This window comes from Anneissia japonica, unplaced genomic scaffold, assembly GCF_011630105.1.
Source record: "Anneissia japonica isolate Jap-2015-1 unplaced genomic scaffold, ASM1163010v1 scaffold2471_len1564793_cov202, whole genome shotgun sequence".
NCBI lineage: Eukaryota > Metazoa > Echinodermata > Crinoidea > Comatulida > Comatulidae > Anneissia > Anneissia japonica.
Genome location: NW_022709610.1, coordinates 3,794 through 20,088, shown reverse-complemented (window position 1 = coordinate 20,088; position 16,295 = coordinate 3,794). Strand labels below are relative to the sequence as shown.

The following is a 16,295-nucleotide window of genomic DNA, read 5'->3' as shown; positions in this document are numbered from 1 at the left end:
TTTGGAATATATGATCACGTTCCATGACAGATTACATCCACATGGTGACCCTAAGCCAAAATTTCAAAATTGAATAAAGTGTGTTTTTCCGAATTACGACTGAAGAGATTAGGCCTACTGGTTAAAATGTAAAAATTTAAGATTTTATTTTTAAATCACAGAAAATACCAAATTTATATTCGGTACATTCAGACGGTCTTGGAAATGTGGACCTTATCAAATTTGGTTGGGTGCATTATACACACTCTTCATAACACCCCACCTACTGGATATACGGGCCTGAAAACTTTACATTTTACCTGCCAATTTAAACAGTTTTATACACTAATTAGATATCTTCTCAATTTCTCAGTATTTTTTTTTTTCTACTTCCAACACCATATGATTTGAAATTTACATTCCATTCACGTTGTTGCTCTTCTTCAGATTCTGTGTTCAAGTTCAGTCTCTCAGTGCTCGGTGGTTATTTTTGACTTTCTTTTTAGATGTACTGTATCAAAGTGTGTTCGTACGTTTTAAGATCTAGGTCTAGAATTAGGCTACCAACTCCATAAAAAGACTTGTTTTGGTGTTTTTTTTTTTTTTTAACGAATAGCATTCGTTAAAATAATGAAATAATAATTTATTAATCAATCAATGTTTTCGCTTTGGTGTAATTGTTCAGGTAGACGTAACTCAAAAAGTAAATCTTTTTTAATCTCCAAATTTTTAGAAATCGTAACCCACCAGCAGTACTCCCTATATATACAGTAATAAACCTAACTAAACTTATTGGACCCAGATGCAGCCCTCCAAAAATGCTAAAGTTTGTCCAGGCAGGTTTTTATCCCATTTTTAAACCATTGCTTTTCCAAATTGGTACATGCTAGAATTTTTCTGATTGCAGATTTGGAATCAACAGTAACAGATGTTCTACATCCGAAGATATTAGCATACTAAAATCATAGTTAATTTCATGGTACACTATTTTGTGCCACACCCCCTTTACAATAAACTGCCGCTACGGGAAAAATTTCAGGTTTTTCAATTCACGTGAATAACTGTCAGTATAAAAAAAATAAAATATATGATCCCATGGCATAGAATGACCCAACTCTTAATAGCTTTTGTTATTTCCGATTACGTTATTAAAAATATGTGTAGTTTTCAACATAGTATCTAACCATGGAGGAGCTGAGTACCAAAGCTGAAATTTGTGGTATAAGTAGATGTAATATATCTGGTTCTGGTTTTTCTTTTTTTCTAAGTGTGTTTGTAAGTTTTAAGATCTAGGTCTACAATTAGGCTACCAACTCCATAAAAAAACTTGTTTTTTTTGTTTTTTGTTTTTTTGTTTTGTTTTGTTCTGGTTTTTGTTTAACGAATAGCATTCGTTAAAATATAATGAAATAATAATTCATTAATCAAAAAGTAATAATTACAATAATATGTTTTCACTTTGGTGTAATTTTGGAACAACAAAATATAATAAAATTATATATGCCTTTCAATAAGGTTATAAGAATCAACGCCCATGTATAGCCTATCCTCCCTGTGACTAATTTTGTATTCCTGTGACATAAATAATAATAATAATAATAATAAAAGAACTCAACAGTGTACCGTACGTTATCGCACAGTCAATTTAATTACAGTCCCTCTTTGATTAATACTTTAGACAATGCAAAAAGTTTATTTTGTTTATATATTTTTGTCTTTGGTTTAGGTAGGTGGCATTTCAAACAGAAATAGTTGGAATTCACCAAATCACCAGGCACTGCTATCACTTTATATTGGCGAACAGTGGGAAGAGGTCCGGATCTGCGCCTGCCTCTAGGTGCCCGGAAATTGCACTCTCATACCTTACAAAAATACAATACAACAATTATTTTTCTTAATACAATTTAGAGGGGTGCGACCGCACCATCTGCACCCTCTTTGCATCCACCCCAGAAATGAGACAGATATTATAAATGAAAGAATTATTGGTAAAAATGAGAATGATGACCAAGAGGCGATGATTTGCACCGACGAAATAAAATGAAGTTTGTTTCGATGGTTTACTTCCTAGGGTTATAAATGTTTGTACAAACCAGCTTTCATCCATGTTTGCAACTATTTACAATCTTTGTTTTACTATGGACTACCTTCATTTTGTGTGGAAGAAATCATATATTATCCCACCAATTCTTGATATGCTTGTTCATTATCATGTTTGTCATCGTATTTTGAATGTATTTAACATCCCTTTTGGGGATTTTAGGTGTGCTCGTATTTTATGACATCGGCGGTTGATCCAAGAATTTGACAGGGGAAGGAAGGACGGAGCAAGGAGGAACTTTCACAATGGAGGGTCTACAACAACTCAGTCCCACCATGGTTGGTGCTGTGGTAAGAAAATTGATGATTATGGCACCTCTAGATGGCTGGAAATGGCACTACATTTTAAAAACGAGAGCATCAATGATGCAATAGCCCACTTGACAATAGCAGGCAATTTTTAAAAGTGCTGTCAGTCGGTGGAAGTTGTGTGGAGTGTTGTTATGTGTATGGAGCATAAAGAAAAACATTTAAAGTTATAGTAGTTGTATGCATCATCATTGACCTTTTTGTTATGTTCACTTAACAGTTAGGAAAGGTGTGATGTCGTGTACAGTGATATTAAAGGAAATATGGTTGTGGTAAGGTTTGTTGTGTACGTAAATTTTTGAAATATTTTGTACTGTAATTATGAAGATAATTATGTAGAGGTTTGATATAAGTAGACAGTTTGGTGAGTGAATGGAATTTGTTGCATAGAAGTATTTCATTGTGAAGAAATATAGGCGCTAATGCACTTTAGTACTGTAACATTTCTATCTTCAAAAATTGTCTTTTTACCTACTGTGCGCTCCTAACAATATCTTACGATTCTTTTTCATCCAGTTCCCTCACTAATTACACCACTTTTTCGCATTTTATTACTAAAAGCAACGTTCTTTCCCAGCGATTCATGACGGTAGCGACTCGCGACGTTTGTTTATAAATAATTAATTGCCAGGTTGTTATCCAATTTTAAGGACAGCTCTGTTCGTTGCCAGGTTTGATTTTTTTTCCCCCATTTTGTTAAAGAGGTGCCTTTTCATAAATTGTTATTTGTATTTTTATCTCTATTGTTTATATCGTTGTTCTGGTACAGCGCAATATTAATAATGACATATTACATTTAGGGACAACAGCTATTATTTCGTCTGGGAAATCTGACCCCTCGTCGGGGCATCCCCCCCCCCCCAAGGCCCTGGGCGGCCCCAGACCCTTAACTAATGGGTCGTGGCAGCGAAGATGTCACGGGGCTCGTGGCCGCTCTTGGCGGCCCTGTTGACGGTAATTAGTATGACCGAATTTGAGCAAACAATAATTATCACACATAGCACCTTTATTACATTTAGACCCAAAACTTATTACAATTAGAACCTTTATTATATTTAGACCCAAAAGGATTTCACATAGGACCTTTATTACATTTAGATCCAAAACTTATTACAATTAGAACCTTTATTACATTTAGACCCTAAAATTATTACACATAGGAACTGTATTACATTTAGACCCAAAAATTATTACAATCAATCAACCATTTGTCAATCATGGCCATTATTACACTGCATTTAGGACATTTATTACATTTAGTCCCAAAAATTCTTAGAACCTTTATTATATTTAGACATAAAAATTATTACACATAGGAAATTTATTACATTTAGACCCAATAATTATTACACTTTGACCCTTTATTACATTTAGACCCAAAACTTATTACACATAGGACCTTTATTACATTTAGGCACAAAAATCATTTCACTTAGAACTTTTATTACATTTAGACCCTAAAATGCATAATACTTGTATTATATTTAGACCCAAAATTATTTCAATCAATCATTTGTCAATCATGGCCATTATTATACTTAGGTCATTGCACTTAGGACCTACATGTATTTATTTATACATTCTTTCATAATGTATGCATGTTCTGCAGCCTTCCTTTTCCCTTCTTTCACGAGCCATCGAAATTGTCATACTGTTTTAGTGGAGTCTTGCGCTCTACAATAAGTTCAGTTCAGAATATCTGAAGCTTCATTTTGATTTACTAATTCTGGCAACACCAAATCATAAAGTTTGAATTCTGGCAACAGTATTAGGCTCGATCGCCAATTCGCCATTGGAGATGACGGATGGAGTCATATGCAGCGGTTTTTAGTAATAAAATGCTAAAAACCGATGTTATTAAGCAGAATCTGAATGAAGAAACATCGTAAGATATTGTTAGGAGCACACAGTAGGTAAAAAGACAAGTTTTGAAGATAGAAGTGTTACAGTACTAAAGTGCATTAGCGCCAAAATTTTTTCCAGCAAAATGTTCTTAAAAAATGTTTTTGACCCGGTCTGAAATCAAGATGGAAAAAGAAAAGCCTATCTAAGGAGTGTATTAAAAAATAGGCCTAGGCCTATGCCTACAGTGCAGTAGCATAGCACTTTCGTGTTGTTACTGTTCCAGGTATCGATAATACAGATTTCTCTTATTAATATAAAGTACAAGTTATGTTTTATAAAGAGGTATATAAATCATGTTTTTAACACAGGAAACTCTCATATGGTAACTAAAACAATGCTAGTCCAGGGTATAATTACTAGTACTTCTGGTACTGCACTGTATACCTATTTTAGTACACTACTTTAGATAGGCTTTTCTTTTTCCATCTTGATTTCAGAGTAAAAATTCAGGGCATAATACGCCTTTAATTTCTACAAAAATTGATATCAATTACCTTATGAAACATTTTCATGAATTGTAAAAGTGTGGTATATTTCCACGAATTGGATAGGTCTGGAAAGTTATCGCTAAGTTCTTAAACATGGGAATTAAGGGACATCAGGCCCGTGGCCAAGTTCTTCCAAGGGTTGGGGGGGGGGTTTTCTGGGCGTGAGGTTCACAGTCGAAGCCCCGGTGGGGTTGGCGAAACCCCCAAAGCAAGAGCATTTTTGTGCTTTATGGGTCTAAATAATAATAATAAAATATTTATAATGCTATAAAAGCAGATATGTATGAAAATGTCTGTGTCTGCGTGGGTTTGCAGTGCATTAGGTGGGTTTCGCCAGAAAAGAGGGGGGTTTGCTACAAAAGGGGGTTCTCCCGAACCATAAAAACCCCCCTGGATACGGGCCTGGACATACAGTATACGCCCACTTACTGTAAAAATACAGGCATATTGATTGCCTTCAATTTTTAATTTGTGTCTCATCCATTTAAAAATTGAATAGCATGATTGAAATTTGTATTGTGATTTTAACATAAAAAAATAGTCCAGGCATAAGCCAGATGGCTTTCTTGGTATTTTGATACATTCAGTTAGGTTAACAATGATGTACAGTAAGTCCATGTATATTTTAACTATCTCAAATAGTTTCATCTGGTTTCAATTACAGTAAAACATGGAATGAATGCCTTGAGCACTACTGCAGTGGATACTGTATGTGTGCTTTATAAATCTTATTATTATAAATTTAAAAAAAAATACTAAACCAAAAAGATATGTAGGCCTACTGTTTGTGACAACGGATCAAAATATCAGTTCGTATTTCTAGGTCTACTATAATAAGAATTTATTCCATGTTCATATTTTAACTTATATTTTATTTTGCAAAGATATAAGTCCTGTTGTTTGGTTATTCCTCAAAATACTAAAATTCTTTTCAGTAATATGGCATCTGGTGGTTATAAAAGAAGAAGAAGCAGAGGTCGAAGAGTAGGACATCAAACATGTCTGACAGATGAAACCAGGGTAATAGAAAGAGCTCTGCGTTCACTGTGTCAAAATGATGGGAAACTTAGCCTTGAAATTCTTGAAAAGAAAGTTGGTCAGTTCGATCCTGGCCTAGGAAGTCTAGAGGATATCGTTTCAGACTTCCACGACCATTTCAAGATCATAGACTATGCTGATGGTAGTGTTTTTGTTAAAGCACACACTCAGGCTAAGATTTGCCCTTCATACCTGAAGAATGATTGTGAAGAGGGTGATGCTTGCCAGAACCTACATTTGTGTGGTTATTTTGCTACAGGTAAAAGTCAATTTTATACAAATATTAAACAAATTCCTAATTTTGATTGGATTTCATGTGAAGGGATTGGATTAGCACAATTACATCCTATCTCATCTTATCATTTTTCTATCCAATGCTGGATAGCCTCTGCACCTCTCCTTTGCATTCCAGTAAATTCCGTCATCTCATCTTACCATCTCTTGGTCGGTCTTCCCCATCTGGAGAATGTAAGTGGCGTACGATCGCTAATTTTCACGTCAACCTGTTATCAATTCTTCTCATGAGATGTACTCCTGCCCATTTCCACTTTCTCTTCTTGATTTCTACTCAATATTCTTTACACCAGTCCTTTCTCTTCTCATTTCTTATTCTGTCTCTTTTTGTGACACCAATCATTATTCTTTCCATTGCCCTCTCTGTTACTCACAGTTATTGATTCATATTCTTTGTAGTTGTCCAGATTTCAGAACCATATGACAGAACTGGAATTATACATTGGTTGAAAAGCTGTCATTTCATATTGATGGGTATTTCCTTGTCTTTAAACATGTAGCTAAGTTTTCCATATGTTGCCCAGGCTAGCTGTATTCTTTTCTTTATATCTTCTGTATTTTCTCCTGTAAATGTTATCTTTTGTCCATAGATATACCTCTAATCACATCAGGAATTTATTTACAACTGGTAGGAACAATTATACCACTGCCCATTTTTATAACATAATTCTGATGATTTATATGTAAATGTTGGCAGTGATGGTGTACAGTACATGTTTGTGCCAAAGGAAATACAATACACAGAGGGCCGATTCGGACGAGTAAAATTTAACTGTGTACCACCAGCTGAGCAGTCGCATGCGGCAATTAAATAATGCCCCTGGGTATAGAAAATTCGAAAAACATCTGTCCCAAAAACCCACCTTTTTTACTGGATATTTCAATTACACCTTGCCTCAAGGTGTAATTAATCACTCGTAACAAGGCCCAGGTCACAAGTTGACCCTTCAGATTTGTAAACAACACCGGGTCAGAGTGCACTGGACAAAAAGAAGCTCGCGACCACGCTGCATGATTCTTCGCGTTGTTGCCCAAGCTTTCTTTCCACGCTGGTCGTTGTCTTCGTCGTTGCTGTACTTTCTTTGTCAAAAAGCTTGGTTTAGATCAAATCCGTTGTCGAGAAGCAAAATAAAAGTTGTCAGGATAGTTAGGTCGGCTGGGTTAATCATAATTTGGCGTCAATTTGTAAGGATAATCGAAAGGAAATGAGTAAATTGTATAAAAAGTAAGCAGAAATAGCGTAAATTCGTGTATGAAGTATTAAAATTGCCGCGAAAACATTGCTAATTTGACACTGGGTCGTCACTCAGGTCACGAACTATTCAGAATTCTGACCTTGCAGAAGCTTGTAAAATATGTAACTTCCGTCAAATTAATGGGTAAATGAATTGTTATTTTACTCGTCCGAACAACCGTCACATTTAGCCCCGAGGTTATTAGTAGATTACCCATGTAATTGAGTTTACGTCCGAATCCAACCAGAGTGCAACATAATCACCATAACAGACATTAAGATTTTTATTTTACTTGTGATCACTATAAAATAGGTTCCTGCTGTTGGTTTGGTATGAATAAGTGCAGAAAAAGTCATCACTTTAGATCAGACCACAACAACCAAATTTTGAAAGACCTTGACATCGCTTTCCTTTCACATGAATGTTTGAAGACTCTCTTCCGATTGGCCTGGCCAGAGTTCACAGTTCCTGATTTCTGTGGTTTATACCGAAGCCCACATGGTTGTCAGAAACATACCTGTAGGTTTCTACACATATGCAAGTAAGGGTGCTTGATTTTATTGAATCTTATATGTTCTTTTAAAAATGTTATGGGTATGCCAACTTGTATGTTGCTCTATTTTGTGGTATAATAATAATAGATGGATTTATATAGCGCAAATAAACAAGGTCTCTATGCGCTAGACAATATTGAAGTCAAGAACACAAAGAAAAAAGCCGGGAAAAAAAACCAAATAAACAAAACAATAAACACCAAGCTAGCACCCAAACCAAAGTATGGGGTTAACACCATCACTGCCAACCGGAGATCTGTGTTTATGTACTCCGGTTAGCATCGGTTAAGTCTTGATCTTTTCTGGGATCAGGTGCCTCCTAACCTGGAACAAATAACACTAGCTAGCAAGGTGAAACAGAGAAATTGGAAAAAAAGAAGAAAAAAGTAGCTATAAAGAGGTAAATAAAAAAGATTTGAGTCGCTTCTTAAAGATGTCAATTGACGCTGATTCACAGACTTAACGGGTAGTTTTCCAAAAACCGAAAGGTCCACTGATTAATCTCAGATAAGAAAGTATAGTACATACTCCAAGTATTGAAATACACGCCATCGTGTTGGGATTCAATATTTCGACATTAATTATGTCATCATCAGGAATGATGATGACATAATTAATGTCTAAATATTGAATCCCAACACGATGGCATGTATTTCAATACTTGGAGTATGTATTATACTTTCTTAACGGCTAGTGCATTCCACATTTTTGAAAAATGCTGGAATAGTGTTTTTGAAAGATTGGATGCCTATGAAAAAATATCCAGACAGTTATAACTCTTGTTCATTTAATGCTATCAGCAAAACTCTTCAATAAAATCCTCCTGTTACTGCTTTCATATGGAAATATGTCTTTGCTTTTTAGAAACTATGTTATGAATGAGTGCAGATACAGGACACGATGTAAGTTTTCACATGATATCTGTGCAAGTGATTCTAACGAGAGACTGCTGCAGCGCTTTAATATAAATGTTAATGACTACAGCTCATATGACATTATTCGCTTGATCAAAGAGCGGCATGAAGGCATTTATCGACCTGATGTTGAGGTTTTGGATAGTGATGGAAAAGACAGTGATGGTGAAGAGAGGGATGGAGATGCAAGCTGCAGTTCAGACATTTATGACACAATGATGTGTGCTTTTAATGAGGAACTTGAATCAGAAAACCTCTTAACTTTTACCAGACCAGCTGAACCTTCATCAGGACAATCAAGAAAAGCTTATCAAAAAACATGGATTGATAACTTGCATGACTCTTATCAACAGACAAGGGCAGTTCAAGATAAGAAGGAAGAAATTTGCCAAAAGTATTTACAGGGAAGCTGCACCAGTGACTTATTATGCCCAAAGCATCACTGCGATCTTCCTTATCAATGGCAAATTCATATCGGTGAAAAATGGGAGAGTGTTGATTCTTATAAAAATAATGCCATGGAAAAGAAATACTGTGATATGACAGACAACGAAACTGCTTGTTTGGTTTTTGATACCTGGTAAGTTTCTGGATACAGACAAAGCTTATATTTGTTCATCAGAAACTGATCTTATACTACAATCACCAAAACCTCAGAATTTCAATATTCTACTAATATTACATCCATGTAACAATACATAATTATGATTTTAATTCTTTTTCAAAGGGGTCGTATGCAAATCTCCTTTGATGGCATGTTTTTGTCTAATTATATTATTACCATACCCATACGCCGTTTGGAGGTAAAATGTAAACCTTCTGATGCTCACTGGATTTCACACTGGTCATGGTATTGGAAGGATGAATGTGGTACCTGGATTGAATATGCAGAACAGGTTGGTACTACACTACCGGGTTCATTTCCTCACTGTTTTCACGAAGAGACACAAACTTCAATTTCGACGAAAACAACGTTTTGAGAAAAACGCGTTTGAAGTGGACTACTTCACAAATCCGTAAATTTCACTATCAAGATAACAGAGTTTTGAATGTTTTTTTACATATGTTTAAAGATAAAGCATTAAACAATCCAAATGTGTAATTTATTTTTCTTTTCTTAACTATAATCAACCTGTTAATTAGCGTGAAAAGATTGTGTCTGTTCATGAAAACGATCAGAATAAACACAGCATATGTTGTTTACACGTAGAGTGAAGTTTGTGTCTCTTTGTGAAAACGATGCGTGCTGTATGCGCACCTGTTGTTAAGGCACAAACTTGCACAAACTGTATTTCAGCTATGTGTTAACCATTGTAGTCAAGGGCGAAAACAGGCTACAATCTCGGCTTATCCTGCTTTAATCATTATGTTTTTACGAATAATTCCACTTATATTGCAAGAAGGGTACTGGTATGCCTAGGTACAGTAAGCTAGGGAAATCTAATTTTTACATCTAGCCCTAGCCAAGCTAGACCTCACCTAGCGATCACAACGATTGCAACGCCGCACACGCGTCTTATAATAACCCAATGAAAGTTTGTGTCTTTGTGAAAACGAAAAATCCATTTTTCTCGGTTTGTGTGCAACGGCTAATTAGCTTTATTAGCTAATTAGTGTAGTTCCACTCTTAAAAATTAGATGGAATGGTAAACTTCGATGTACATAATCAAAATGTAAAAAAAAAAAAAATTGAAAAAAATATGATTTTTGAAGTTTGTGTCGGTGAAGATTTCTATATTTCAGTTGAATGATTTTAGCAATGTTCATTGTTTATGTGAATATTTAACAAATTTCACAATCTTAAATTTTAGAATACCAAACAGAATGCAAGGTCTGACAAAGAAAGCTCAGATTTTGAAACTTCGTATGATGCATACAAAAACAGAAGTGGCAGTCAGACTGTCAAGTTTAAGGCTGGAAATCAACACTATACTTTGAACTTTGGAACTATGGTCCAGACGAATGATGAATATCGTACCCAGAAAGATGTTCGTCGGAGACCGTCTAAGCACATAACATCGGCTGATGTTAAGAGATACAGGGAAGAAAAACCTTGGTAAGTAAAAAATCAATATGGTATATTGTTTGTTTGCCTTTTTTTCTTTTTTTTTTGAGTAATTTTAATTTTAACAATGAGATATATTGAAGGGGGTACAGTATGTCATTTAAAAGTTAAGTAGTTTTATAGTTTATTGAAGTTGTTCAGAATATAATACAATTTTTTGATGGAAGTTAAAAACAATAGCAACATTTGCATTAGGCTGATTAACCCAAAATTTAAAAAAAATAATTTTGGGTAAGCTTAAGAAGTTTGATTTTAGTGCTGTCATCTAAAATACGGGGAAAAATAAATTGAATTGAACCGTACAATTAGGTACAAGCCAATAGTAAAAAGATAATGTATACCTGCTGGCGTCCGATGCATGAGACAAAAAAAAAAAGAAATTTGGATATAGCTCCCTCTATGTGATAATCACAAAATAGAATGCCCTGTATGTTGTTTTTCTTTTTAATTGTCGTGATCGAACTGCTACTTATTACAGTCGGTAAAGCTTTGTTAAAATAAATTGATATGGCATGTATTCAAATTTTAATGACGAATTCACTTCATTTTTATGAATTGTAGTGTATAATCTGCCTATACATTTTATCTTTTATAAAATTTTGTATGATGCATGAGATAATTCAATGTCCTGTAGGCGTGAGACGTAAAAAGTGGATGCTCATACGTGAGACTGATGCATTATGCGCGAGAGGTTTGCTGATGTAATAATGCCAACTTGCCGATTGGATTTACAAATACCACTGTGCTTAGGCCACAGTTTTTTGTGGCCTAATTAGTGATGATGATGGTTTATGTTGATGAGGAGGGGGAGGACAGAGATAATAAAAAAGGTGATGCTGATTATATACAAATAATTTATTAAGTACTTTGGTTATTGTAGACTGGTCAAAATTATTTTTCTTCTAATTAAAATTGTACTTTTCTGAAATTATTTTTGCAGGTGCCGGTCAAATAACAATAAATATCCAAGAACCTGGAATCGTGCAAAATCACATCTACTTGTAGAAGTATCGAAGCACAGCAATAGTGAAGAGTACAGGAAAATACAAAAAATGTTCCAGGCTACACTTCCAGGAGTGAATATTACAAAAATTGAACGGGTTCAAAACGAAACTTGGTGGGATTCATTTTCCAGGTACATTTAATAAATTTTCTTCTTTTTTTTATAAACATTTTTTAAAGTACAAAATCTCATTTTTTAATTATGTTTTATTGGTTGAATTGATATTTTAGTCAGCTATTTTTATTTTGATTAAACCAAGTTTAAAATTTTAACCATTTATTTTTGGGGTTGAATTCGCTACACTTTGGGTCATTTTTTAAAAATTTTTTTTATATGTTTTATACTATACCGGTACATCGTATGTGTTTATATGTCTAATTTTTATAGAATTTTAATGATGATTTGTGGTGATACTGTATTTATACTTTTTGTAACCGTGCCACTTCAGTTTTTAAGTGCCGGCCATGGATGTTTGTATTTTTATACCAAAATATATAGAAAATTTAAAATAGGAAATACTGTAAAGTGATGCTGTTCAGTGTTAAAATGGTTTATTGAGTGTTGCAGTGATATTTTCATATTTTAGTCAGCACCTCACTCTGCAGATGTAACTCTATTCTGCTTTTACCAAACTGGTGGAACAAGGATGTTCATAAAGTGTATATTTATTTGTCTGTGTTCGGCTATGAAATATTATATTTTATTTATGTATTGGTAGTGCCTTACATTTGGTTACTAAGTGCTTGAGAAACTTAAAAGTTAAAAAGCTAATCCTAGGTTTGGTCTAGGGAAGGATCATGCACGGGATTGACTATACTAATTTTCTAAATCATTGTGTTGTTACTGGAAACAGAATATCCAAAAAAGGACATAAATATATATATTGTTTTCAGTAATTAACAAAATGACTTAAAAGCAGCTTAGCTCAGTCAGCTAAACTGGTGCAGGGGCAGATCCAGTAGGGGGCACAGGGTGGCTACTAAATTTTAAAAATTTCAATGCAAATCAATGTTATGTGCTACTCACTTACCTATTCTGAAGCTATTGTGCCCCCCCACCCCAGTTTGAAAAATTCTGGATCCGCCCCTGTGGTGGTGCGCTGAACCGTGGAGATCTCTTGGTTTCCAGTTCAATTCCAATCACTGCTCTCCTTGTATTTCAGCTCGAGGGCTGAAATACAAGTTACGATAGCGCACCATCTTTTGGATGAGACGTTTAAGCTGTTGGTCTTATGTGCAATATGGCCCATGTACATGTTAAAGAAAGCAGCAAACTCTTCGGAAAAGAGTAGGGGATTGTCTCCCAGTGTACTGACCAATTCACCACTGGAAGGACCCCACTTCTTCAGACTTTCATGGGTTATCCTTGGTGTTTACACCGAATAAATCCATCCATTGATACTAGATTGGTATGTAAACTCAAAACAGCAAGCCCCACTGTCTACAAATATGATAATATCTAAAAATATTACACAGGTAGATCAAAGTTTCCAGGCTGAATATAAAATACTTTTTTTCTGTTTTCAAAAGGCAAAAAGAAGTTATGATGAAAAAGAATCCCAACAAACCAGTGGATGAGCGTCTACTGTTTCATGGAACTAAACCTGAAATAGTTCAAGATATTTGTCGCGATAATTTCGACTTCCGTCTGAGTGGAACGCGAGTTGGTGCAATTTACGGTCAAGGTGCCTATTTTGCAAGCACATCAAAGTATTCTGATTCCTATGCAGAGGCCGACAGATACAGCATAAAAAAGATGTTTGTAGCTCGAGTCCTTGTCGGAAGTTACACCACTGGGACTCGTGATATGCGCAGACCACCATATAAAAATCCTTCAGATAAAACAAAGGGGATGTATGATTCTTGCGTCGACAACGCAAGTAATCCAAGTATTTTTGTGCTATTTGATAACCATCAAGTATATCCAGAATACGTAATCACATACACATCCCCAAGTGTCAATCAGTATATTGGACTAAGTACCAATTATACATCATATGGTAGTAGCAGGCAAACAAGCTCTTACACATCCAGTCAGGCAGCAAGAAGCACTTCCAATCCACCGTCTTATAATAATACATACACAAGTAATAGCAACAATAGCTCATGTATTTGTATGTAAATCTCCTGCAACTCCCACGACTCTTCCAGAAATCAGGACGGCCTTCGGTTTTCATTGCTTTATTATCATTTGTCTCCCGTAAGTCAGTGCCGATGGGTATTACAATGAGCAGCAAATAGAATAAAATGTGTTAAGAAACTTAATTAACCAGATCAGTGGCGAATTCATGATGTTGAGGGCAAACAAACAATTTTTTTTTTGGCCTAATGATGTTTTTGAATAAAAGTAAAATTTTATTTTTGGCCAGTTAGCGAACCCACCACTTTGAAAAAATAAATATTTCAGAAAATTTTTTTTATTCATATTTGTTGTGCCCACCACTGCCTGAATTATCCAAAAATACAATATTTATATTTCTTTCTTAATTATATATATATTTAAAGCATTTATCAATCCCATTACTACACTCTTCTACATTCATCAATAAAATTTTATTTTTATTTTCTCCTCCACCTAGATGCTTTGGGAAAAACCATTTTGCTAAATAATAAGATAACAAAATTTTATATTAATTTTTTTCCAACCTCCTCTGATGGTCATTAAAAAGTAAGTTTGCTAAACAAATATAAAAAGAGTCTCAAAAATTGTTCTCAAATTCTTAAATAATTATAACACACTAGTCAGTGATATATAAGAGACAATAATAAAGATATGTAATAAGATTACCAAAATTAAACATGTTAAAGATTGTTGTAAAGATAAAAATATTTATAAGATTAATATTTCTGAATATATGTGATTGTTTTAACATTGTTAATTATACAGTACACACAAATGCAAATTAAAAAAAGAAAATGAAATGAAAAATAATGATAGTATAATAAAATTAATTTTATAATACAGTTTAAAAGTGATGATATGAAATTGTAGCAGAGTGAAAAAGATCAGCAAACAAAACAAATAAAGGGGTGATAGTAATTAAAATTAGAAATGTTAGTGTATGTAGATTACATTAAATTAACAAATTAAGTATTAAGTTGTAAGACATGCATTATAATAATAGGTCTAAAGTTATTACCTATAAGAAAGCTGCAGGGAGTAATTTTAGTACTAAGAGTTTCTCCCATCGATAGAGACTTGTCCATACACCGAGGAAATAGATTGACTGTTGAATTTCTATGAGTTCTAGATCTTTCTGAACTACCCATGTTTACAGTCTTCTTTGTCTGATGTTTCTGTGTAGTCTGGTCTCACTGTTGTTTATTGTTATTTTATTCCTTGTTTATTTTGAATGCACTGTGTACCACTTGGTGTGGTACAAATTTCTGTATTAACCGTAAGTTCCACTGATGATTAATCTCAGATAAGATAGTATAATACATACTCCAAGTATTGCTAATACATACTCCAAGTATCAAATGTCACTTGATATTTGACCGGGAATGTGGAATTCATTAAAAATGTTTAACAATGTGCTGTATTTTCAAAATGGTTTAGCATGAATTAAAAAACAAATTTCTGTATGATTTACTGTTGTTCATTCATTTCAATATCACTTTTTCCCAAAATAGAAACTTTTAACAAAGAAAATTCTATTTAAACCGTCTTGCTGCAATCATAGAGAAAGAAGTGCTGGAATAATTAATTTATTACATATAGAGTAAGTATATAAATGTAAAATGTATATATATTGTATTTATTCAATATACTTAATTTTATGTTGTATATAATTGTGTTATTTGAGGAGAAAAATTAGTTCCTTCAATAATGTAATCCAAATAATGTAATCCATTTTTTTTATATAAATGTCACTTAATATTTGACTTAAAATGTGGAATTCATTAAAAACGTTTAACAATGTATTTTCAAAATGGTTTAGAATGAATTAAAAAAACAAAACAATAATGCCAAAGTTTACACTTCCTACTTTTAAAAAGATTACTTGTGTGTTTGTATACATTTCACAGTTGTAGTATTACCACTAAGTGTTGACAAGGTCATCTACCGTAACTTGTCAGAGCATGGAGGAATTAATTTGCTAAACTAATTCCTCCATGGTCAGAGTAAGGGTATAATGGTACCCCAAATCATATCAACACAATTCCTCTTATCTTGTAAACTTTTAGATATGAGATATATTTTTTTTTGCTTTCTTACATTAAAGACTGAAAAGATTGAATAGTAGATCAGAGGAGTACTAGTGGTTGATTTGGAATACATTTTCTTGATATTCATTCCTAATGAACAGAAGGCCAAACAAAAAGTTTATTGTTGCTCAATTCTGATATATAAAATACTTTAATGAGGATTGGAATTTGGTATAGGCAGTAGCTTATTTAAGAGTCTTGAA

The 16,295-nt window shown here is 33.9% G+C and overlaps 1 protein-coding gene across 1 annotated transcript; it reads left to right on the top strand.

The window, feature by feature from the left end:
• The first annotated feature begins 5,717 nt into the window (after positions 1-5,717).
• Positions 5,718-16,129, top strand: LOC117106816 (protein mono-ADP-ribosyltransferase PARP12-like). The gene is made up of 7 exons (XM_033248278.1): positions 5,718-6,078; positions 7,661-7,889; positions 8,767-9,396; positions 9,544-9,712; positions 10,628-10,872; positions 11,822-12,016; positions 13,414-16,129. The coding sequence occupies exons 1-7, from the start codon at positions 5,721-5,723 to the stop codon at positions 14,003-14,005; spliced, it is 2,418 nt and encodes an 805-aa protein (XP_033104169.1). The 5' UTR covers positions 5,718-5,720; the 3' UTR covers positions 14,006-16,129.
• The last annotated feature ends 166 nt before the right edge of the window (positions 16,130-16,295 follow it).